Source organism: Chelon labrosus (genome assembly GCF_963514085.1).
Source record: "Chelon labrosus genome assembly, chromosome: 11".
Classification (NCBI taxonomy): Eukaryota; Metazoa; Chordata; class Actinopteri; order Mugiliformes; family Mugilidae; genus Chelon; species Chelon labrosus.
In genome coordinates this window covers 6189383-6215340 of record NC_140344.1, presented here as the reverse complement: position 1 = coordinate 6215340, position 25958 = coordinate 6189383, and the positions used below count along the sequence as shown (strand labels likewise).

The 25958-nt window shown below is 40.3% G+C and overlaps 2 protein-coding genes across 3 annotated transcripts; both read left to right on the top strand.

Annotated features, from left to right (window-relative positions):
- The first annotated feature begins 446 nt into the window (after nucleotides 1-446).
- Nucleotides 447-5153, top strand: LOC311495701 (uncharacterized protein). 2 transcript variants are annotated; one of them, XM_084555246.1, is made up of 2 exons: nucleotides 447-691; nucleotides 3267-5153. In XM_084555246.1, the coding sequence occupies exons 1-2, from the start codon at nucleotides 541-543 to the stop codon at nucleotides 4610-4612; spliced, it is 1497 nt and encodes a 498-aa protein (XP_084411372.1). In that variant the 5' UTR covers nucleotides 447-540; the 3' UTR covers nucleotides 4613-5153. The 2 variants fall into 2 exon arrangements, with proteins under 2 accessions (XP_084411372.1, XP_084411373.1); XM_084555247.1 differs by having other exon boundaries at nucleotides 449-640; nucleotides 3267-5152.
- A 5128-nt stretch (nucleotides 5154-10281) lies between these two features.
- On the top strand, nucleotides 10282-25386 carry LOC311495700 (uncharacterized protein). Its single transcript, XM_084555245.1, has 3 exons — nucleotides 10282-11139; nucleotides 16690-17250; nucleotides 23145-25386. Exons 1-3 carry the CDS (start codon nucleotides 10968-10970, stop codon nucleotides 24206-24208), a joined length of 1797 nt encoding a protein of 598 aa, XP_084411371.1. The 5' UTR covers nucleotides 10282-10967; the 3' UTR covers nucleotides 24209-25386.
- Nucleotides 25387-25958: the final 572 nt, after the last annotated feature.

Below are 25958 nucleotides of genomic sequence, written 5' to 3'. Positions count from 1 at the left end.
GCTCACTGTTTTTCCAGTTCATACACAAAAAGGGAAGAAAAGCCATGTGTTTTTGTACATAACAGAGAAGATACAACCTTGCAAACTGATATTAAACTCCTCAAAGCAACGTCTTAAGATTTTAAGGATGTCCAATTAAGTGAGCTGAGTATCAACCGATCCCAGTCCCAATCCTGACTTAAATAAACAGAATGTCCTCCGCTGGAGATCCCTAAAGGCTTTTCCTATTCTCCTAGATCACGTATGCACCATGCGACTGTATTAATTACAATAAATAGCACTGTCAAAGCTAATGTAATAATAGTATCCCTATTGGATACTGTTATTTAAATAAACAAAACACTTTTTTTTGGCCAGGCAGTGTATTTTCTGCATGATGCAAGGACACACACACAGATCTGACGTGCGGTTGTAGTAATTACTTTTATCCTGAGGGGGGCAATAACGACAAAACGAAAGACGAAGAAGACGAAGAAGAAGAAGAAGATTTTCAGCTCTTTTGTCGCCTGGTAGTTAAATATTTCAGTCGCTGAAGTAAGCATGTCTCAAGTTCAAAGATTTAGAGAGTTCACCAAGGAGAGACTAACTGCTGCTGCTGAAGAAAATATCGCCCAGTATGAGGGAGAGATTGGTCGTCAAGGTAAACTGCTGGATACCATCTTAAAACCCGAGATAAATGTGCACATAATGGGTATGTAAAGATAGAAACATGAGCTGTAGTTGGAAGCTTGCAATGACCACACAAACTTACGAAGTGCCGTTTTATTTAAAATGACCAGTGATCGAGAAATGGTCATGCTACAAGAATGTACAGCAGAATCAAATTGCATTCCTCCAAGTTAAATGTAGAAAAACTAAAAACTAACTCCTTGAATCAAAAGTCAACTGAAAAATGACTTGCAACAACGTGATGGGAACTACGTAAAATGACTGAAACCATCATTTAGTTCGAAGTTTCAGTTGTGCTCATGTCCCATTCATTAACATGGAGGAGGCCGGATTTATGACCTATACTGCATTCAGCCACCAGGGGGCTGTTGACGTGCTTCGGCTTTACTTTTGGGGAGCTGTCCCGGTGTTTTTATTTTACACTCATGATTCCAACCATAGACCTCCTGAACAGTAGACTGCAGCTGAGGTGCAAGACTGCTCTGATAGTCATGTGGGCAGGATTAAAAGAACAGTGGTTCATCCACAACGTGCATTGTGTCTCTCTGCTCCCAACCAATGTCCTGTTAATCTTACTTGTCAGTCTCAGCTCGCCAGTGCAGTGATCAGGTGAGCATGTATCGGACCCTGCGCCATTTCTTCAGTCCACCACTAACTCTGGTCAGCCTCAGTCGAATGGTACAACAATGAGTAGGCAGCGGCCCACAGCATCAGTCTGGTTGCTCCCTGTAGTTGCTGCACCATCAACACCAACTGTTTCCAGTTTTCCAGCCGTTGAAATTGCTACGCCGCAGATGGTGGATATGTTTGAGCATGCTTCATGCCAGATTTGTGGATCAAGGGACTACCCATGCACATTGCAGACTATTCAGACTGTGGCTTAAGTGCTTCAACCCTGGCCACATGAAAAGTGATTTCCCTAAGACTATGCAGCATACAGCCAGACCAGTACCTCCTCCCAACCAGTGCTGCTTTAAACTAGCCAGAGGAGAGGGGCAGCATGGGCGGTGTTAAAAACACCCTCAGAGACGCACCAGATCTGCATTCTGTGTACGTAAACTGCTGTGAAAACTTATCCTATAACAGAGCAGTGATTTTTGCAGGGTCACAGAGAGTTGAAGGAACTAGTGAATTGTTTGCTCCAGTGTCAGTCAGTGGCCATTCTTCAGTGAGAGGTATGGTTGATTCAAGGAGGATTCAATGTCATGCACATTAAATGAAGAAGCAGAATGTAAGCTAATGGTGTTGTCATGCATCCCAAGCCTGTTCCAGAGAGAGTGGTGCTTGTTGGCTGTGGTGTCCTCCTCACACAACCTAAGTGAATCTATGATTTGGACATTGAGATTTATGGATTCAAATTTGCTGTACCAATGTTCCTAGTTCCTGGGCTGAGGGGTGAACTCATCATAGGTAGCAATGTGCTCCGGCCTGTCATTCAAAAAATGAAGTCTGACAAGAAATACTGGTAGCTAATATCTTCCAGTAACACGGACCCCGAATGTGAACAGTTGCTGGGTTGCATTTTACAATGCTCAGGTCCTGAGCTACTGGACAAGACTGGCACAGTGATGTTGGCAAAAGTGGTCACCTTAGTACCTTGACAAGAATATGTGGTGTGGGGAAAGCTGCCATCCTCTGTTCCTGTGTCACCTGGAAGCACAGTGATTTTGGAGCCCTCAACTGCCCACTCCTCTCCAAAGAAGATCATGGTGAGCCGTGCTATAACACCCGTGTGGGGAGACCGCTGGGTCCCACTGGAAGTTCTCAATGCCACACATGTGCCTGTGATACTGTGGCATAACAGGAGATTGCTGCTGAGGAGAGTTGAGTTGAATAATTTTAGATCACCTCCGAGAGCTAGTGGTGTATCAGTTCCTCGTTAACCCAACCCAACACAACGCAGAAAGCCCACCAGTTACATAAGTACAGAGTATAGTCCAACATTTCTTTGTAACTGACGGCGGTAGAGCAGAGTATTGATCAAACGAAAACACCAGTGAGTCTGACGGAAGTGGGGTCATTAATATCGTGGGTCCACTCTCGGACAGTACTACCCAGACTCTGGTGCAAACTCACAAGATGGCGCCCCCCATATCCCTGGAATTCTAGCGTCAGTTTGAGGAAGGAAAGGAAATGAAAGTTCGGGCTTTTCCCAGAACTGTTTACACCTCACTGTGGACATGGTCCTTGTTATCCAAAAAACTTATCCCCTAGACCTGCACAGTAACTTAGTTGTCTGAAAAATAGTGTATTGTCTCCCAGTCATAGCCACATTGCAGCCTTTTGTTTTTGCCTGAATAACAACTGTAATATTCAACGACGTATATTTTTAGCTTTTTGCCTGCCTGAACCCTGTACCTGTTTAATGTCTTGGTGTCCTGTGTTAGGCCTGCTGACAAAGTGTTTGGTTTATTTAACACACCTACATTTGGAGGCTGTGAATCTGCTATTAGCTTAAAAGCAGTTTTTCTGACCTTCCCCTTGTCTTACTGCTCTGTCATCACTTTAAGCCACAGGATTACTTTAAGTTAACAATAGCTGACTTGACCTGCTGCCTGTCAGTTTAAACAACTTCTTCTTTCTCTTTGTCCTTGTAGACTTTCCACAGCAACATGTCTGTGAGGAGGTTCCTGCTGACCAGCAGCTCTGTAACCAGGAGATGAACTCCAGTGTGGACCAGGAGGAAGCAGAACCTCCACAGATTAAAGAGGAACAGGAGGAGCTCTGCACCAATCAAGAGGGAGAGCAGCTCGTACTGAAGGAGGAGCCTGATACCATGATGGTGACTCCAGTCAATTCTCGAGAGAACCAGGATCAGGAAGGACTGCAGCACGTACACCCAGAATCAAGTAGAAACACAGAGCTGAAGTCAAATAAGGGATGTGACTTTAACAATGTTAACAACTTTACAATGACGGACAGTAACCTTGTTATTGACCAAGAGACATTTGATGTTTTTGGAACCCTCTCAGAAAATATGTCTCAAATTCAGGACGTCCAAAGTCCTGTGACACAATATGCCTGTGACACCTGTGGGAAAAGTTTCCGTCATAATAGTGGTTTAATTTTCCACATGCGAACTCACACAGGTGAGAAGCCGTATTCTTGCAAAATATGTGGTAAAAAATTTCGTCATAGTAGTGATTTAACTGCCCACGTGAGAACTCACACAGGTGAGAAGCCATATCCTTGTGAAATATGTGGGAAAAGTTTTAATAACAGAGGTGATGTAACTCTCCACATGAGAACTCACACAGGTGAGAAACCCTTTCCTTGCCAAACATGTGGGAAATGTTTCAGTCGTAGAAATTGTTTGACTATCCACATGAGAATTCACACAGGTGAGAAACCCTATTCTTGCAAAACATGTGGGAAATGTTTCAGCGATAGAAGACTTATGACTGTCCACATGAGAATTCACACAGGTGAGAAGCCGTATTCTTGCCAAACATGTGGGAAATGTTTCAGCGATAGAAGTCATATAACTGTCCACATGAGAATTCACACAGGTGAGAAGCCATATTCTTGCCAGTCATGTGGGAAATGTTTCAGTCGAAGTGATGTTTTGAATATTCACATGAGAACTCACACAGGCGAGAGGCCGTATCCTTGCAAAGTGTGTGGGAAAAGTTTTATTCATAACAGTGATTTGACTGTCCACATGAGAACTCACACAGGTGAGAGGTCGTATATTTGCAAAACATGTGGGAAAAGTTTCAGTCAAAGTGGTTCTTTGACTCTCCACATGAGAACTCACACAGATGAGAAGCCATATTCTTGCAAAACATGTGGGAAAGGTTTCCGTCAAAAAAGTAGTTTGACTCACCACATGAGAAGTCATACTGATGAGAGACCGTATCCTTGCAAAACATGTGGGAGGAATTTCATTCATAATGATGAGTTGACTGTCCACATGAGAATTCACACTAGTGAGAGGCTGTAATCTTGCAAAACATGTGAGGAACGTTTCAATGTTGGCAGTAATTTCTTGTGCCACTTGAGAAGACATTGTTCTGAAACATCTGTGGAGAAGTGTTTTTTAGAATTCATATACAGTCAGTAACATGTAGAGTGTTCATATTTAAAGCACTTTTAGACTGTTCTTCTGTAGTAATAGTGTGATTTTGCTGCCTGTCATACAGCTCAATGTCTAATACAATTTTTTTAATATTGATTTTTGTCAGACTCAACAATGAATTTGAACCTGTTGGTCCTAAATCTTGAAGTGTGCTGTATTTTTACTTTTAACAATATTGGATTTTAGATGTACTGACCATCATTGATATTTATCCTAAAAACTTGAGGATTCTCATTCATTCTGATTCCTACATCAACAATGTCTCTCTAATTATAAGAGTTTTGTCAAAATTTCAAGGTGGGAATCTTGTAATCTTATAAATTTTAGGATCATAATAAACGTGCAAGATAACCAGTTAGATCTGATGTCATATCATGTCACATTCTGGTTTCTGAGTCCTCTTTGTTTAGCACAGTAGTTCCAGATCTTTTTTTCTTTTCCTTGGAAACCCCTTACTTGTTTATGAGAAAAGCTGAAAACCCCCTTTCTGCAGATCATACACACAAAACTAGCCTCTTGGTACAAATGACACTGTTCGGCCGAGTTAAGTTTGCTCATGAAATAAGCAGCATGAATCATTCATTCATTCATTCATTCATTCATTCATCTTCTATACCTGCTTATTCCTGTTAAGGGTCGCGGGGGTCTGCTGGAGCCTATCCCAGCTGTCATCGGGCGAGAGGCAGGGGTACACTCTGGACAGGTCGCCAGTCCATCGCAGGGATAACACAGAGAGACAGACAACCATTCACACTCACATTCACACCTACGGCCAATTTAGAATCACCAATTAACCTAATGAGTATGTCTTTGGATGGTGGGAGGAAGCCGGAGTACCCGGAGAGAACCCACGCAGACACAGGGAGAACAGCATGAATCAATTTTTTTAAAACTCATGTCAAATTCTTTAGAGCTGAAGCCAAAGAAGTGACGTGATTTTAACAATGTAAGCAACTTTACAATGATGGACAGTAACTTTGTTACTGACACAGAAAAAAATATGTCTCAAATGATGAAAAATCACAATGTCCAAAGAGGTGTGAATCCATACGCTAATAACAAGTGTGAGAAAAGTTTCTGTCAAAATAGCAATTTGACTGTCCACATGAGAAGTCACACAGGTGAGAGGCCGTAATATTGCAATATATGTGGGAAAAGTTTCAATGTTGCTAGTAATTGTTTGCGCTGCTTGAGAAGACATTGTTCAGAAACCTCTGTGGAGAAATATTGTGAAGAAGTCATATACAGTAAGTAACATGTAGAGTGTTTATATTTAGACTGTGTGTGATGTGAAAAAAGGAATCACGACTCTTGTGATGTGTGGATCTTGAAGTCTCTTTATTCAAGCAGTGCACAGAATCTCACACAGCACAAGGTTATGGGAGAGGGGTTCCCATAACAGAAAAATGAAACTATTTGTGCACAATGATAGATTATCTTCAGTACACGTCATACTGCCTAGCAACATACATGTAATCAATTTTCTGGAAGGCGGGATTATCTTCCTTGAGATGGCACCAGTGCCTTGGGCCTCCTGCACTCTCCTTAAACTAATATTTTTCTGTCACTGTGCTTCTGCAGTAATAGTGTGAACAATATTTTTTGATCTATGTCAGACTCGACAATGAATTTGTACATGTTGGTCATGAATCTTGAAAGTGTGCTGTATTTTTATATTTAACATTATTGGACTTTGGAAAGGCCCTGCGATGGACTGGTGACCTGTCCAGGGTGTACCCCTGCCTCTCGCCCGATGACAGCTGGGACCCTTAACAGGAATAAGCGAGTACAGAAGATGAATGAATGGACTTTGGAAAATGTCATGTTTGACACTTTTACAAGCAACATGAAGAGACAGGAACCCCCCTCTCCAAGGTCTAAGTTTATATTCCAAGGTTTATATTTTTTTGGACCGCCTTTAACTTTGATTACAGCACTCATTCACTGTGATTCAAAAATTCATGGAGTTTTTATTGTCATTTCAACACATGTTGGTACATGAGGTGGAACGAAATTAGTTACCCTGGTCCCAGTGCAAGTCAAAGCAGAAACAGTATAGGTAAAAGTATAAAATAGAATAAAATTAGCTAACTAAGTATAAATATATATATTAAAAAAATAGGCGAGTAAGTAATATAAATATAGAAAATGCTGGCATGGTGAAATATTTTAGCCCTGATTTGTGTGTGTGAAATTATATTTTAACTATTTGACTCAGACCTGAATTGAATTAGATGCATATTTTTGAGTGATATGAACACATGGAAAACAAATTATTATTCAACAATTTATTTTTAACGTAAAATATATATCTTTCTTAAACAGAAACCTGTCCTGCTTAACTTAAAACTGTAAAAATTAATATAAAACAATAGAAAGCAGAACATTCCTCTTTTAATAGTGCAATTAGGAAAAGTTCAAACAGAAAGTGTGAGAAAAAGTTGTTGCTTTGTTGTCTTCCGGCATCTTCTTCTCAAGCAACAGTACCTCGACCAATGAGATGAGCGGGATTCTCGCTGTCATCTCATTGGTCACAGAGCAGGAGACGGTTTGGGAATAAGTTTACCGTAAATATTCATATAAAGCGCACTGTTGTTCATTCATTCCATTGACATTTTATACACTACTTTTGTTTCTCACGGTAATACGGGACAAAGTGCGTCCCGTTTCAGCTCAATACGGGACGCGTACTTTTGTTTCTAAATACGGGACGATTCCGTTCTCCAAGGGACGGTTGGCAACCATAAACACAAGGGCAATAGATACATAAGCCTGCCAATGTAAACCTCTGAAAATAATATTTCACACAATTCTGTCACAGTCGAGCCCTGAATACAACGGAGCAACAAACAGCAGCAACAGAAGGCAACAGACACCATGTTCACGCTTCGGCTTAAAATGCTCCGATCACGAAATCACACAGCTAACAACACTAGTCTAATGATGAATAATTGCTAATATCACCTGGAGCACAAACCGTAACGTGAGCATCCTCAATGGAAAGGTTCACAATGCGCTGCGCCCATTGGCCAAAGAAGATCACCTGTTTGGGCCTCGTGTTTTTTTAGACTAAAATATTTTTTATTATTGTTTAATTCACAATATTTTCAAACTACATGAAAAAGACTATTCAAATATGACATTAAAATATAAATATAAAAAATCACCCACCCAGCATATCTTGGAGGTGCTGGGCGGGTGCTATGGCTATTACAGGGGGAGCTACAGCACCACCTAGCTCCTCCCTGGCGCCGCCACTGGTTGGACAGTTCTTAACACAATTTTACTAGTTAGTCTCCTTAGATGTTTTCTCTGCTTGATGCATGCCAATGATTTAACCCTTCTCAAACAGGCTAACATATTTTCCATGACCACGGGATGTGTCTTTAGACATGGTTGCTTGAGAAATGAGAAGCTACTCATTGCATCAGTTGGGGTTAAATAACTTGTTGTCAGCTGAAAGATAATCACACATGCAGTAAATATCCAAGAGGAGTCTCGAACGTCTTTGGTTAGTTAAATCCAGGTGTTGACTCTTTTTTTTGGCCAGGCAGTGTATTTTCTTGTAGTTATGAGATAGTCCCTCATACTAATGTCTCCCGAACTTGAATCCAGTTACTTTCATAAAATCTCAAATCTCAAAGTCATCATTTTGTGAGTTTAAGCATTATTTAAACATACAAGATGAGACCAGTGAGATCTGGTGTCATTTCATGTCATATTCTGGTTACTGACTTCTCTTAAGTCTTCTTTGTTCAGCTCAGTCGTTCCAAATCTTTTGTTCTTCTTGGAAACCCCTTATTTGAGAAAAGCTGAACATCCCCCTTCTCCTGGTCATATACACAAAGCTAGTCTCGTGGTGCAAATGATACTGTCCAGCCAAGTTAAGGTAACTCATGAAATAAAAGTAGCATGAATTCATGTATTTTTTTAACATGTCAAATTCTTTAGAGCTGAGTTTTTTTTTTGTGTGTGTGTGTGTGTGTGTATTTTTATGTGTTTAGGAATTGCATCAATTTCTGGTGTTGATAATAAAATATTTCCTTCAATTTGAATTTTACATTTTCACCTTCGTCTGCCGAAAAAAGAAAACAACATACATATTTTAGCCAAAGAAGACTGATGGTTTTGACAGAGCTGTATAAGAAGCCATGTATGTTAACCCCCTTTCTCAACAGACGAGGTAGAATGAGACATCACTTATCAGCCAGTTACAACACAGGCTGGGAATCTGTCCCCAGAAAGCTTCACTCACATTCACATCTTGAAGCTTGAGTTTCTGGTCGTGGATGGTTTGTTAAAGTATCAGTCACTGAGAAAAACAGGACAGCATCCAGGTTAATCTGAACAAATTCCTCTAATTGCATGTGATATATCCTAATCATGTGAGTTTCAGGTGCACCACCACAGATGTTCATATTAAAGCCCTAACTTCCAATCGGTCATTAAAAAGTGCAGAAGTGGTGTGTGTTGAAAGATCTTCGAGAAAACTCAAACATGTCGTGTTGTGTTTGTTTTAACATAGTTAAAGTTTAACATAGTTTTTTTTACATAGTAAGGATATTTGCAAAAAGTAGTGCATGTGTCATGTGTGCCAAGCCGTACTTCCTGTTTATCCTTTTATCTCTGAAGCCGCTGCCTTCTCAGATATGAGATACTAACACCATCAATGACCACCATGCTATGGACAGGGATTTTTCACCACTGACTGTGAATAGTTGCAGCTCAGGAGAAACACCACCAACCTGATGTGCAGCCAAACTACAGTATGTTTTACACGATTGTTTACACACTAAAATAAAAATTTCCACACAATTTGCAAAATTCTACTCCAAGGAGCAAAACACCTCCACAGATTTGCACAACATTACACACAATGTCTGCTTCACTCTTTTTGCAAAACATTACACACAGTGATTTGTAAAACTGTACACACATTTCGAGACCTTAGACACAGATAAGGATTGTGAGGTTACTTCCTTGTCATTACAAAGCCCCGGATTACCAATGACCACACTAATGAACGAATTGGATAATCACATCCACCAGGTGTGGAAGCACACATGTGCTAAATTGAAAACGCAGCACTCAGGTGTGCTATAAAAGGCAACACAAGGCGATTCTTCCAACGGTGCCTTGCAAATGAAGACATAGCCTGTGATGTGGATGAAATCTTATGGCCTGATCCAGCCAGACGGAGAGATGATGAATAGTTACAGTATTCTTGTTGCTATTTTTTTTCTTCAGAGTCAAACTGTATGTACTTCATGCAGTAATTTTTATTTGTCTACAGATTTTATTTGTTTCATTGATTTCATTGTTGGTTGATTACTGTAACTGATTATGATAAGAAATACTGTATTTCTTGAATTGAAATAAATACTTGAAATATTCAGTCTGCAGCATCAGTGTTGTGCAGTGCTTGGTAAGTTTATAGTAGGCCTATTTGTGTACATTCTCCCTATATCCCAAACTAATCATGAAGAATGTTGTGGGTTTGTCACTGTTTTTTTGTCATCAAAATGATACCTTACATAACAATGTCTGCCCAAAAATCTAGCACATGCTATTTCCTAAAATTAGTTTTTTTACAAATGTGTTTTTTATTTATCACAGCAGTGTGAAACTGGCTACAATAGTGTCTGATCATTGAGGACTGTGTTGGTTAAATGAAAACTAATAGCATTTTCACAAATATGTGTATATGTTTTGACTGAAGTGTGTCATTTTGCAAACAATCTAGGAATTCTGCAAATTGAGTGTGGTGTTTGGATAATTGTGATTATATTTTGAAAAAAAGAACCCGGTTTTCAAAATTGTGTGTAAACAATTGAAAAAAACTGTATGATACAAGGTTTGGTCCCAAAGCTCAGAGTTGCTGATCTCCTTACAGATTCAGTGTTACAGGACACATTAGGGCCAATACTGGATGGTGGCTATAAGTGTCTGCCAAGCTGACAGTCTGCTGTTCAGACATCAACTCGTGATGATGAGTGCCATTTATGCATCAAGAAACATATTTTCTGCATGATACAAGGATACATACAGAGATCTGACGTGCGGTTGTAGTAATTACTTTTATCCTGCAGGGGGCAATAACGCCCAGTAGCGTCAAACACTGCCAATAAAAATCAGAAGAAGAAAAGCGAGAGCAAGGAGGAAGGAGATCTAAAGCTCTTTAGTCGCCTGCCAGTTAAATATTTTAGATGTTAAAGTAACCATGTCTCAAGTTCAAAGATTTAGAGAGTTCACCAAGGAGAGACTAACTGCTGCTGCTGAAGAAATATTTGTAGTCTTTGAAGAAATGATCGCCCAGTATGAGGGAGAGATTGATCGTCAACGCAAACTGCTGGATACCATCTTAAAACCCGAGATAAAGTTACACAGAACAGGTATGTAAACATATAATGGTCTTGATTAGTGATGGAGAAACCGAAGCTTTGTGAAGCACTCAACCAATCGGAAGCAATTGTGTTGAAATGGTTCAGTGATTGATAGAAATACAAAAAATTACAAAATAAAAAAAGTGAAATGCTTGTGCATCTAGGGACTGTGATGACAGTAGTTGTACAAAATGCTTTTGAAACTGGGAAGAGGATTTGGGTGGTTCACAGATTTTTATTTAAAAACAAGATCATTTCAGCAGACTTGGGTTTTAGTCTGTTCCTCTTCTTGCTTACAACCTCTCCAGCTTTGGAGAAGACCCTCTCACATGGGACAGACGTTGCAGGCATGTGTAAATATTGTCTGGCAAGCTTGTACAGATTTGGATATACTGCCACCCTTTGCTGCCAGTAGTCTTCTCCTCTGGAGAGGTAGGGCTCAGATAAATATCGCTGAACCTCAACTGTTGCCTCTGCCGAGGAATTTTGGACTCTCTGAGTTGCACCTGCAAGAAATCAGAACAGAAGAAGGTGAAATCCATTGTATGTGTTTTTGTCTCAAAGAAGGTTTTTATACAGACTAATGTAACCAACCAACTCGGCAGTCCAGGAGTTCCCACAGGTTGTCAGGGTCGGCCTGTTGTGTTGAGGGACCAGAGATTTCTTCCGTTGTGGACTGTAAAACACATGGAAATACATCCAGTTGTTTGATAGAGCATATATACAAGCAATGATAAAATAAAGAGAAAGCTATTACCTGTGATGTTGAGGGTGACAAATGCATGGATCTCCTCAGTTCTGCACATTCCGCGGTTACTTTGGCAACTGCCTCCTGTGCGCTGGTCTGGTTGCCAAATGAAACATGGGTCAAGGATAGTTGCCATTGCCAGGACCCGAATTTTTTCAACACTGCACTTTGTCAATAATAAGTGCAGCAGATTTTGTCTCAGCAGCAGTGCACTTGGATGGACTAGTGATGTGGACTTCTCTGTAATTTTATGTTGTATCATGCGAATGATTGGTATGACCTTCGATGCCGAGACCTTCTTCTCTACTGAAATTTCAGTGGTAGCCAGAAACAGCGGCCCCAGAACCTCCAGGCATTCAGCCACAGCCTCGTAGTCCACGCAGGTTAATGGCACCACATCTGTTGTAAGTGAAGCAAGTACTGCTGCTACTGGCTCACGCTGCTCATATAGACGCTCTAACATGAGGAAAGTGGAATTCCACCTGGTGTCTACCTCTTGAATCAACTTATGACGTGGTTTTTGAAGTTGTTCCTGAACCTCTGTGAGTTTTTCTTTGGCCCTTGTGCTGGTTTTAAAGAAATTAACAACTTTTCTGGCTCGCATACGGATCTCTGATAGTTCTGGTGTTGCCTCCAGACCCTTTTGTGCCACCAAATTTAGACTATGTGCAAAACAAGGAATGTTGCGTATTTTTAGAAGCCTGGCACTAGCCACCATATTTGCTGCACTGTCAGTGACCAGACAGTATATCTTGTTTTAATTCCTCATTCGTCAATTAATAGTTCTTTGGCATTAGGGCTGGGCGATATGGCTGAAAAAATGTATCACGATATAAGTGTTTCATATCGGTCATATCGATAATTATTGTTTTTTTTTAACCTTCTATCCAGACTTCTCAACTGTGCTGAACTGCATCCGTTATTTCTTTATATCGCTTTGATGTTTTGTGTATGGCACTGCTGCCGTGTACCTCTAGATCAGATGTTGCGCTAGACTTTTTCGTTGTCTGTCACTTTGACTGACAGGGTCATAAAAATCCCGTCATAAACTATTTTTACCCATCACTTTAATTTTTTAAAAATTATAACAATGACATATTCAATAGCATTTAATTTTCATTCAAATCATTTTTAATTAATATTCAGTAGCGGTGGAAAAAAAGATTTGGCTCATATAACCGGCAAACTAAGGCACTCAGACACTCACTCACTTAAGCACAATACGTAGAGAAACGAAACTTCACCGACTCTAACCACTGCTCGTGGGTCCCTGCTTAACCGAATCAGCAGCCACTCACTCGGCCAGCAGATAAACGAAACTAAACCGACTAATCAAGAGACAAGAGCAAATTAAAGCTGCAAGCAGCGTTGAAGGGGCCAAGCAGAAAGTTCGGCAGTCCAGATTTGCCATGTAACTCAATGCAGTTGCATCAGACATATAGCATTAAGCAGTCACAGCAGGTTTCAAGTCAAACAACCCAGGATTGGTTGAGATATAAGGTCACTTCCTGTTTGGCGGCTTCGCCACCGATTTCGATGGGCTGTTACGGGCGAATGCTTTTGCCAATTGTTCCAGAAAGCAATGCATTGATAAGGCATGGTCTGAAGATGACCTGTGCCAATTTTGGTGAAGATCAGATGAAATTTGTGACCTGTGAAAACTTTTTGATGTTTCTGATTAAATCCAATATGGCAGCCGAATCAATTACGATGACATCACAAGTTGGCATGGGTCGGCCTAAGGAACTCCAACAGTAATACCAGACACCATTAGTACATTTTAATTCCAAACACATCAACAGCTACAGGCCAAAAGGCATCTTACTTAATTGCAGCGCCCCCTAGAGGTCAAAGGTCGCCAAATTTCTTGAGCGTCCCCCTGATTGGGTCCTGAGTCCATGCACCAAGTTTGGCTTTGATACATGCAAGGGTTGCTGAGATATGAGCTCACTTCCTGTTTGGCGGCTTCGCCGCAAATTTCGATTGGCTGTTACGGGCGAACGGTTTTAGTTCCGAAGACAAAAAGTAATGCTTTAATGAAACATGGTCTGTAGATGATGTGTGTAAAGTTCGATGTCGATCGGACAAAATTTGTGACCGCTGAAAATTTTGTTTCGCTTTTAACAAAATCCAATATGGCGGAGAATCCAATGTGGCGAAATTAACATCATAGGTATCGTTGATCTCGACATGATCCAAGGAGTCCAACAGTACCAGGGTTTTGAATATCAGGCATACAGGTCAAAAGTTATAAGCAAAAACGCAATTTTGCTAATTACATCGCCCCCTAGTGGGCGAATGACACCAAATTTTTATTGCGCACTTCTAAGGGAGTGTCGAAGCGTGTGACCAAGTTTGGTCTTCGGAAGTCAAAGCGTCACCGAGATATTAGAAAACTTCCTGTTTGGCGGCTTTGCCGCCAACTGCGATTGGCTAACACGAAAACTTGGCATGAACTGTCACTGGGGCAACCCACGGTATCTGCGGATATCACAATTTAATTTCAAATAAAAATTCATCAAGAGATATGAGCAAAAACAATGTTTTGCTAATTATAGCGCCCCCTAGTGGCCACAAGACACCCGATTTTTTTCGTGCACTTGGGACAGCGTCTGGAAGCGTGGTACCAAATTTGGTTTCATTGCACCAAAGCGTTGCCGAGATATGAGCTCAAATGGAAAACACCGCCTTCGCCGCCAATTTTGATTGGCTGTAGCAGCCAAATGGTTTTGAAGCTGAAGACGCCTGACAGTATCTTTTTTGCGCATTGGTCAGAAGACGGTCTGTGCCAATTTTCGTGAGAATCGGACAAAATTTGTGACCGCTGAAACTTTTTTCGTGTTTTCAACAAAATCGTAAATTGCGAAAAATCTATTATGACGCATTATGTCATAGGGTGCGTTGAAATCGTCATGATCCAAGGATTCCAACGATACCTTGTTTTCAAAAATCGGACATACGGTTCAAAAGTTACATGCACAAATGTACTTCAAACTTTGACCAGTTGGTGGCGCTAGAGCGTGCTTACTGCTTACATGTAACTCAGTCAAAGTAATATTGAGACTGCCCTTAAGCTATGTGCCAAATTTCACAACTTTTTACCATACGGTTCTATGGGCTGCCATAGACTCCCATGGCGGAAAAATAATAGGGAAGAAAACGTACAAACACAATAGGTGCCTTCACAGCTTCGCTGCTTGGCCCCCAATTAATATGCTCACTCGCCACCAAGTTAGCAGACAACATCGGTCTGACTCTTGTCAGACTTAAAATAACCAAAATATTGACAAACTGGTGACGTGACCTTTACTTTTTTATCTACAATTTCCTCTCGTACTGTCGCACACATATTGTCCTTTCACTCCACGCCGTTCTTTTTTTTGTTGTTGATTCCACCAACCTGGCTTAGCGGGCAGTGATAGGTCGAGAGGCTAAAGCCCTTCCTCTGCCTACATCCCCCTGAATGACTTGCAGTTCTGGCTCGGGGTTTTCTTCCTATTTTTTTCTACCGGAGTTCGAGTGAAATTATCGAACATTCTATCGAACGTAATTTCTATTGCTATCGATCATGTGTCTATCGCGATATATATCGTTATCGTTTTATCGCCCAGCCCTACATCCATGCACTGTCAGTTAACCCGTCATGCATGCAATTTTTGATGGGGGATTCCAAGGTTTTATTGAAACGCCTGCCTTTGTACCTAAATGCCTCTGGCATTGCTGAATGTCATTGAGTCTCCATATCCCATAGTGAGATACATCCAACAAAGGTTCAAAAAAAGCAACTGGACTTGTAGAGTTTCTTGAGAAGATGTTTCACCAGTCATCCGAGTAGCTTCTTCAGTTCTAGGGGACTGGTGGGAAGTCTGAGGTTTAAATAGGAACTCCTCCTGAAAAAACTTGCTTTATGCTAAATAAATTTTTTACAACCTGGAGCTGAACGCTTCCAAGGCAGTGGAGATGATCATGGACTACAGGAAGAACACAGCCCCTCTCCTCCCCATCATCCTGTGTGACTCTACAGTCAACACTGTGGACTCCTTCCGTTTCCTGGGCACCATCATCTCCCAGGACCTCAAATGGGAGCTGAACATCAGTGCCCTAATTAAAAAAGCACAGCAGAGGATGTACTTCCTGATGAAGAAATTCAGCCTGCCAAAGACAATAATGGTTCACTTCTACACTGCCATCATTGAGTTCATCCTCTCCAACTCCATCACCACCTGGTATGCTGCAGCCTCTGCTAAGGACAAGAGCAGACTGCAGTGTGTCATTCGCGCTGCAGAGAAGGTGATTAGCTGCAGTCTGAAGTCTCTCGACGAGCTGTATGCTTCCAGGACTCTGAAGCGTGCAGCTAAAATTGTGGCTGATCCCTCTCACCCTGGACACGGACTATCCAACAGACTCCCCTCTGGCAGACGGCTGCAATCCTTCGAGTGTAGGACCACTCGCATGGCGAACAGTTTTTTCCCCATCCGCAGTGTGTCTGCTGAACAATGCCAAGACCCCCCTATGAACACATCAAACTCACTACCATACCACTGTAAATGTTCTGGTTGTGTATATACTGTGTATATATTTTTTTGTATTTTTGTATATTTGAGAGCCAAGTTTCTATATATTTATTTTATTTTATTTTATGCATAATGGGTGCAACAACACCAAAGCAAATTCCTTGTATGTACAAACATGCTTGGCAATAAAGTCTTTTCTGATTCTGATTCTGATAGAACTACTGTAAGTTAACAATAGCTGACTTGAGCTGCTGTCTGTCATTTCAAACAACTCCTTCTTTCTCTTTGTCCTTGTAGACTTTCCACAGCAACATGTCTGTAAGGAGGAGGAGGTTCTCACTAACCAGCAGCTCTGTAACCAGGAGATGAACTCCAGTGTGAACCAGGAGGAAGCAGAGCCTCCACAGATTAAAGAGGACCAGGAGGAGCTCTGCACCAGTCAAGAGGGAGAGCAGCTCGTACTGAAGGAGGAGCCTGATAACATGATGGTGACTCCAGTTTATGAGGAAACTAACCACAGTGAACCAGAACAAAGTGGTGACCAGCTCGTCTATTACAATTCTCCAGAGAAACAGGATCAGGAAGGACTGCAGCACGTACATCCAGAGTCAAGTAGAAATGCAGAGCTGAAGCCAAATAAGGGACGTGACTTGTATGTTAACAACTTTACATCGACGGACTGTAGCCTTGTTACTGACAAAGAAAAATTGGATGTTTTTCGAACCATCCCACAAAATATGTCTCAAATGAAGAAAAATCACAAGATCCAAAGTGGTGTGAAACCATATACTTGTAACCCTGGTGGGAAAAGTTTCCGTCAGAATTGTGATTTGACTGTCCACATGAGAACTCACACAGGTGAGAGGCCATATCCTTGCGAAACATGTGGGAAAAGTTTCAGCAAAAGTGGTACTTTGACTGTTCACATGAGAACTCACACAGGTGAGAAGCCTTATTCTTGCAAAACATGTGGGAAGAGTTTCAGTCGATCAGATAATTTGGCTGTTCACATGAGAATTCACACGGGTGAAAATCCATATTCTTGCAAAATATGTGGGAAAGGTTTCCGTAAGAATTGTGATTTGACTGTCCACATGAGAACTCACACAGGTGAGAATCCATATTCTTGCAAAACATGTGGGAAAAGTTATCGTCAACATGGTGATTTGACTGTCCACATGAGAACTCACACAGGTGAGAATCCATATTCTTGCAAAACATGTGGGAAAGGTTTCCGTAAAAATGGTATTTTGACTGAACACATGAGAACTCACACAGGTGAGATGCCGTATTCTTGCAAAACATGTGGGAAAAGTTTCAGTCGAAGATATCTTTTGACTATTCACATGAGAACTCACACGGGTGAAAAACCATATTCTTGCAAAATATGTGGGAAAAGTTTCCGTCAAAATTGTGATTTGACTCTCCACATGAGAACTCACACAGGTGAGAATCCATATTCTTGCAAAATATGTGGGAAAAGTTATCGTCAACATGGTGATTTGACTCTCCACATGAGAACTCACACAGGTGAGAGGCCATATCCTTGCAAAACATGTGGGAAAAGTTTCCGTCAAAATGTTAATTTGACTCTCCACATGAGAACTCACACAGGTGAGAGGCCATATCCTTGCGAAACATGTGGGAAAAGTTTCCGTCAACGAAATCACTTGACTACCCACATAAGAACTCACACAGGTGAGAAGCCGTATCCTTGCAAAACATGTGAGAAAAGTTATCGTCGACATGGTGATTTGACCGTCCACATGAGAACTCACACATGTGAGAAGCTGTAATATTGCAACATATGTGGGAAAAGTTTCAATGTTGCTAGTAATTGTTTGCGCTGCTTGAGAAGACGTTGTGAAACATCTGTGGAGAAATATTGTGAAGAATTCAAATACAGTCAGTAACATGTAGAGTGTCTATGTTTAAAGCCCTTTTAGACTGTGTTTCTGCAGTAATGGTGTGAATTTACTGCCTGCCATACAGTTCAGTGTAATACAATATTTTTTTATCTGTCAGATTTGACAGTGAATTTGAACGTGTTGTCTGGGAATCTTGAATTCAAGTGTAGGGTTTGTTATACCTTTTAAATGTCTCGTAAGGGCAACACCACCTTTTTACATAGGAAGAACATGGTTTAACCCTCCTGTTGTCTTTGGGTCAATTTGACCCGATTTCAAAATGTAAACTGTCATAACTTTGGTTTTCTTCCATAAAATTGCCTGAAAATTACATGGATGGTCCCCTGCTATGCTCTTTACAGCTCAAATTAATTATGACTATATTTGCTAAATTATGTGTGTTTATCAAAATTTCACCGGTTGTCTTCCCGGGTCAATTTGACCCAGTCATATTTAGTGGTGCAATGGGTCACACTATTGTGGTTTTCAGCACAATTAACACACACACAAACATATACAACCACCCACACCCACCCACCCATCCACACAGCCACCCCCGTGCCCCCACACCCCCCTGCCACACCCCCACCCCCGCACATACACACACACACACACACACTCACACACACACACCTACACACGTATACACCCCCACACACACAAACATGTACACACACTTACACCCATACCCACATACGCACCAAAACACACGCATACACACACACTCACATTCACGTACATACACGCACACCCGTATTCATGTATACACATACATACACACACACACACACACACATCCCCACACTCCCCTCACAAAAACAAAATCACATACATATACACATACACACACATGTATAAACACACGCGCACACACACACACATGCAGTGTAATATTTCCAGTCTCTGATGTGCATTCAGCCTCCAGACAACACAAAATGTCAAAGCTAAACATTTGTGAACATGTTAATTTCACACCTGTGATATGTCTTTCTCCAATTCTGGACAAGATAACTATAAACAAAAAAACTGAGATTATAAATACAGCATCCTAGGGGAATTTCACATTTCACTCTGAGACAGCGTGATGAAGAGGACACATTCTCTTGTCTCCTACTGCCCCAAAGACAGAAACAAATTTGCTTCTCATGAGCATTCTGCATTCGGACACTGCTTTTAGTAGCAGCATGAAGGACAAAAGATCATCCTTGATTAGAACAAGAACAAGAGGGAGTCCACAACCCGGAGAAGGTATTGCACTTTTTTCATGCAATATTTATCGGTATTCATTCAGGTCAATGCATTGCATTCTTGTGTGAAATAAGAATTAATTTTTGAATGATTTGTTGTTTATTACTTTTGTTACAGGTCACCAGTGTATACAGGTGTAAACGGATTACAGCCCCCTGACAGGGGCCAACGGACTGTCCCTTGCTTGCACTGTCTTTCTTTGTTTATTATTTTATAAAGAAGATCAAAGAAAGAGTTTTTAAAATAAATGCTGCACTTTGCAAATTATATTTCTTTACTCTCTTATTTATGAAAACAAGTGCATCAGCCAATTTTGACTAATCAGTAGTTATGCCAAATAACTAATAATATTTTGTAAATTAGGTTTATTTTCATAAATACAGGTCTAAAAGTAGTTTAAAATGTGTGGTAATGACTTGTCATGAAGTAGGCCAAAAATATGTAACACAGAATTGTGTGTTCATTTTACACATTATGCATTGTAACCAATTGAAAAAGCCTGGGTCAAATTGACAAGGGAGGACAACCGGTGTGACTATTTGCTGCCATTAAAAAAATCAAAAAGGTTTCAAAACAATATCCTGCCTGAACATTGACGTATACCAGTCTGTGTAATGGATCAACACATATGCCTCTGATCATAAGCATAGTGAAAATAATTCAGAATTTGTGCTTTTTTTTTTTTTACTCAAAAACGATTTGTACTTTTTTGTAAATTAGGTGTATCATACCATAAATTACAAAACGAAATATAAAATTTACGTTAATGTGTTGGAAACAAGTTCAATAAAGTGGTGAAACAAAAAAAATTTAAAAAATTGTATACATCATGTTTTATAAGCAACCGAAACAGTACAAAAGGTGCAAAGTAAACGCAAAGACAACAGGGGGGTTAAGTCAATTTATCAGTTTCGATTAATATATTTCAGAACTGAAGGAATGAATTCTTTTCACAGTTTATACCATAAATTCTCTGCCGTAAAACAACGCCACAAACAACTTCTTAAGTGTGAATAAATATTTATTTATTGAAGTGACAACTATGAATAAATGAGTTACTAATAGAATATATGCATATGGTTTTGAAAGAGCTGTATAAGAAGCCATCTATGTTACCAATCAGTGCATCAAGAGAAGAGACTGTGCAGGGGATATGGTCCTCCCATGAAACCCTCTAATGGCAGCCTTATCAATTTTCATTCTACCTATGTGGCCCTAATGAGAACCACTAACTGGTTGTAAAACATATTTTCTGCATGATACAAGGACACAAGGAGATCTGACGTGCGGTTGTAGTAATTACTTTTATCCTGCAGGGGGCAATAACGCCCAGTAGCGTCAAACACTGCCAATAGAAATCAGAAGAAGAAAAGCGAGAGCAAGGAGATCTTGAGCTCTTTAGTCGCCTACCATTTAAATATTTTAGTTGTTAAAGTAATCATGTCTCAAGTTCAAAGATTTAGAGAGTTCACCAAGGAGAGACTAACTGCTGCTGCTGAAGAAATATTTGTAGTCTTTGAAGAAATGATCGCCCAGTATGAGGGAGAGATTGATCGTCAACGCAAACTGCTGGATACCATCTTAAAACCCGAGATAAAGTTACACAGAATAGGTATGTAAACATAAAATGGTCTTGATAAATTAACAAAAAATTGTGGTTCTACTGAAGGTATTTTTCAAACAGAAATCACATGAAAGCGTGTCTTGTTAAAACAAACGTTGAACCTTAAACACAGTATGTATGAGGCACATTAGAAGCTGACTTACTGCAGAGATTAGAAACTAGAGCTGTAACTGGGAGCTAACAAAGACCACACAAACCTAGAAATGGCGACGTGCCTTTTTATTTAAAATGACCAGTGATCGAGAAATGTTTTGCCATTCAGACCAAATTATAAGAATGTACAGCAGAAGGAAACTGCATTCCTCCAAGTTCAGCGTAGAAAAACTAAAAAATACAAGCAAGTACAGCAAGGAGGGTGGTCTGATGAGATACCTCACTCATGTTTCAGGTTAATTCCTTAACCTGAAGTTCTCTTTCAACATTCGTTGAGGTATCTCACAGCCATTGTATAAATAAAATTGTCAAAGAAGAAAACAACGTACACATTTTAGCCAGAAAAGACTGATGGTTTTGAAAGAGCTGTATAAGAAATCCTCTCAACAGACGAGGTACTTATCAGCCACTTACAACACAGTGTGGGAATCTGTCCCCAGAAAGCTTCACTCACATTCACATCTTGAATCTGGAGTTATAGATATTCATATTAAAGCCTCAACTTCCAGTCAGTAATTGGAAGCTGGGGCATCGCTCTCCTCTCATGAATTGACAAACTAGAGGGTGCTGGTCGTTATAGCGGCCAAATACACTTTGAGAGTGGAGAATGACTGTCCATTATCCAGTAGTTCAGTCCAGTAGAAATGTAAGAATAACAGAGACGGGACTTTGGAAAGCCTTTGTTCGTTGATGTAACTTTTTCTAAACGACCAATGTTATGGTAACAACGTTGATGACAGACTTGGTTCGGTTTGATTAACAGTTTTGAGCCGTGTTCAGTTATATTAAAATATTAATGTTATATTACAGCATGGATTCAGACATAACTTTAGTCTAGATTTTGAAATGTTAGTCGTTGAAGTTACACTCAAGGAACCAAAATGTGAATTTGTACAACTGCTATTTGACCAACGTACCACAATAATGTAAACTATATATAAATATAGCGTTTTTAAACTTATGTGGTCTAATCTCAGTAATATTCACATAATTATTTTTAAGTCTATTCGACTATTAGTTTTGTGTTAATTTAGTAGAGAACTGTGAGCGGGGGTGCTGTGACCGCTAGATGATGATGGGAGCAATGCAGCGTAGTTCAGGGTTAGCCGGCTGCTAGCAACAGAGAGTAGCACTTAGCCTAGCTTGGTTGCCATAACCATACAGTCAATGGCCATAACTAGCTGTTGACCTCGTGTTGAGTGGGCGTGTTCAACAGCCAGACATCAGGCGTGTTCGACTTCATGCAGATCTGTGCAGATCTGACTTGACGTGATGCATGCTGGGTTGAACAAGTTCATTTTAACCAATCATATTCGAGGTCTATGAGCAGAACAACCCAGCATGCATCACGTCAAGTCAGATCTGCACAGATCTGCATGAAGTCGAACACGCCTATTATCTGGTCCACCCCAGTTCCCACAGACGTTCCAGCCAGCCACATGTGGGTTATCCGAGAGAGGCGGAGTCTCTCAAAACCAATATGGCAGCCGCCATGTCCAGCTGTTAAGAAACCAATGGCTGATGTCACGGAGGTTTTGTCCATCTTTTATATACAGTCTGCGCTTGAATCAGACATTTTCAGTGAAATGAACACTTGAACTTGCAACAACGGCCTGTTAACTAAGTTTTTTTTGTTTTCAATTTATTTATCACTACTACTTCTGGAATCTGCTATGGATTGAAAGCAGTTTTCTGAGCTTCACCTTGTCTCACTGCTCTGTCGTCACTTTAAGCCATAGAACTACTGTAAGTTAACAATAGCTGACTTGACCTGCTGTCTGTCATTTTAAACGACTTCTTCTGTCCCTTTGTCCTTGTAGACTTTCCACAGCAACATGTCTGTAAGGAGGAGGAGGTTCTCACTAACCAGCAGCTCTGTAACCAGGAGATGAACTCCAGTGTGAACCAGGAGGAAGCAGAGCCTCCACAAATTAAAGAGGAACAGGAGGAGCTCTGCACCAGTCAAGAGGGAGAGCAGCTCGTACTGAAGGAGGAGCCTGATACCATGATGGTGACTCCAGTTTATGAGGAAACTAACCACAGTGAACCAGAACAAAGTGGTGACCAGCTCGTCTATTACAATTCTCCAGAGAAGCAGAATCAGGAAGGACTGCAGCACGTACATCCAGAGTCAAGTCGAAATTCAGAGCTGGAGCCAAATAAGGGACGTGACTTTAACAATGTTAACAACTTTACATCGACGGACTGTAAACTTGTTACTGACACAGAAAATTTGGATGTTTTTCGAACCATCCCACAAAATATGTCTCAAATGAAGAAAAATCACGAGATCCAAAGTGGTGTGAAACCATATACTTGTAACACTTGTGGGAAAAGTTTCCATCAAAATAGTGATTTGACTGTCCACATGAGAACTCACACAGGTGAGAAGCCGTATTCTTGCAAAACATGTGGGAAAAGTTTCAGTCAAACAGGTAATTTGACTATCCACATGAGAACTCACACAGGTGAGAAGCCATATACTTGCAAAATATGTGGGAAAAGTGTCACTAATTTGACTCAACACATGAGAATTCACACAGACGAGAAGTCGTATACTTGCAAAATATGTGGGAAAAGTGTCAATCGAAGGGATCATTTGACTCGACACATGAGAATTCACACAGGTGAGAAGCCTTATACTTGCAAAATATGTGGGAAAAGTGTCACTAATTTGACTCAACACATGAGAATTCACACAGATGAGAAGTCGTATACTTGCAAAATATGTGGGAAAAGTGTCAATCGAAGGGATCATTTGACTCGACACATGAGAATTCACACAGGTGAGAAGCCTTATACTTGCAAAACATGTGGGAAATCTTTCAGCAGTAATGGTACCTTGACTGTTCACATAAGAACTCACACAGGTGAGAAGCTGTAATATTGCAACATATGTGGGAAAAGTTTCAGTGTTGCTAGTAATTCTTCGCACTGCTTGAGAAGACATTGTTCTGAAACATCTGTGGAGAAATATTGTGAATAATTCAAATAGTCAGTAACATGTTTATGTTGAAATCCCTTTTAGACTGTGTTTCTACAGTAATAGTGTGAATTTACTGCCTGCCATACAGCTCAATGTCTAATAAAATATTTTTTTTATCTGTCAGATTTGACAATGAATATGAACGTGTTGTCTGGGAATCATGAATTAACGTGTAGGGTTTGTTACACCTTTTAAATGTCTTGTAAGGGCATGTTTTAAGTCAATTTATCAGTTTCGATTAATATATTTCCGAACTGAAGGAATGAATTCTTTTCACAATTTATACCATAAATTCTCTGCCATAAAACAACGCCACAAACAACTTCTTAAGTGTGAATAAATATTTATTTATTGAAGTGACAACTATGAATAAATGAGGTACTAATAGAATATATGCATATGTGTGTGTAATCAAATAGAATGGATATGATGAGACGTGAAACAACCGATTTGTAGAACCATGTTGAGAAATGGAGATGTATTATATCTTTACTAACGGGAGTGGATGAACTGTGGTAACTAATCTGATTCATGTTAATGGAGAGTTTCAAAGTAATGACACCAACTCTTGATCTTAAACTGGAACAGCTGATGCAGGTCCGACTGGGACCGGTAGACAGGTACTTGTTGCGTGGTCTCCACTCCAACACCCAGCTTCGATTGAGAGCGTTGTAGGTGTACAGCAGAAGGCAGTAGATTGCAACTTTGGAATGTCTTTGTAGGTGAAGGAGTAAGCCGGATCGTCACGGCTTCTCTGAAACTGTTTCGTTGCTATGGTGACAGCCTCTTGGTTTCTTTATCGGTGGAAGAGATTGGGTCTTATTCTGATATCCCAGCTGACTACGCTCACTAAGAGAAAACCCGAAGTTGGCTTTCTTAATTAGTACGTCATGGGGCGCAGAATAAAAAAAAAGAATGAATAAACTTAAAAATGTAAGTTTACTACGAAAAGTGTGCGTCGGGAAAAAGGGTCCGACGAGAAACAAGCTTGGGAAACGTTTGGCAGACTGATTCCAAGTTGGGGGTATAAAATGCGAATAAATGTGCAAAGAAGAAGGCGAGGAAGAAAACAAAACTAAGTTAAAGACTAGAGTTAAAAAATAAGTTGAAGTAAAAAGGTAAAAATTAAAAGAACGTATCCCTCCGGTTTTATGTGTTAATTATTCAGGGCGTGTTTTGGATCGGGTTTCCAAGATGGCATATCTGAATGACCAAATCAAAAAACCCAAAATCAGCCAATTAATAACATCAGGTTCCTTCTTGTAGGTGATATTTTGCTCGGAAAGGCTGTGGTTTCTAAGATAACAACTTTATACTACATCTTTCAGGGAGCAACAATTAGCTCCTTGGTTAGGCTACTGCCAATTCTATGTTTTGACACGAAATAGAGTTGTAGCAAATGGCAAATGTTCATCTTTGAAACTACCTACAGATATGAAAATTCCGTTGGCTAATTACAGGACCCAACGTGATGGAACTAAATAATAGGCTAACTGAACTTGTAACAGTTTTGCTGCAAAGCACAATCTTAGGGTGAAATTAGATCTGGTGTTTGTTAAGACGAATTACTAAGCATTGCAAGCATCATAGGAAAAAGGCTAACAAACGTATACCACCAGTTAACATTAGCCCTTCATTCATGACATGG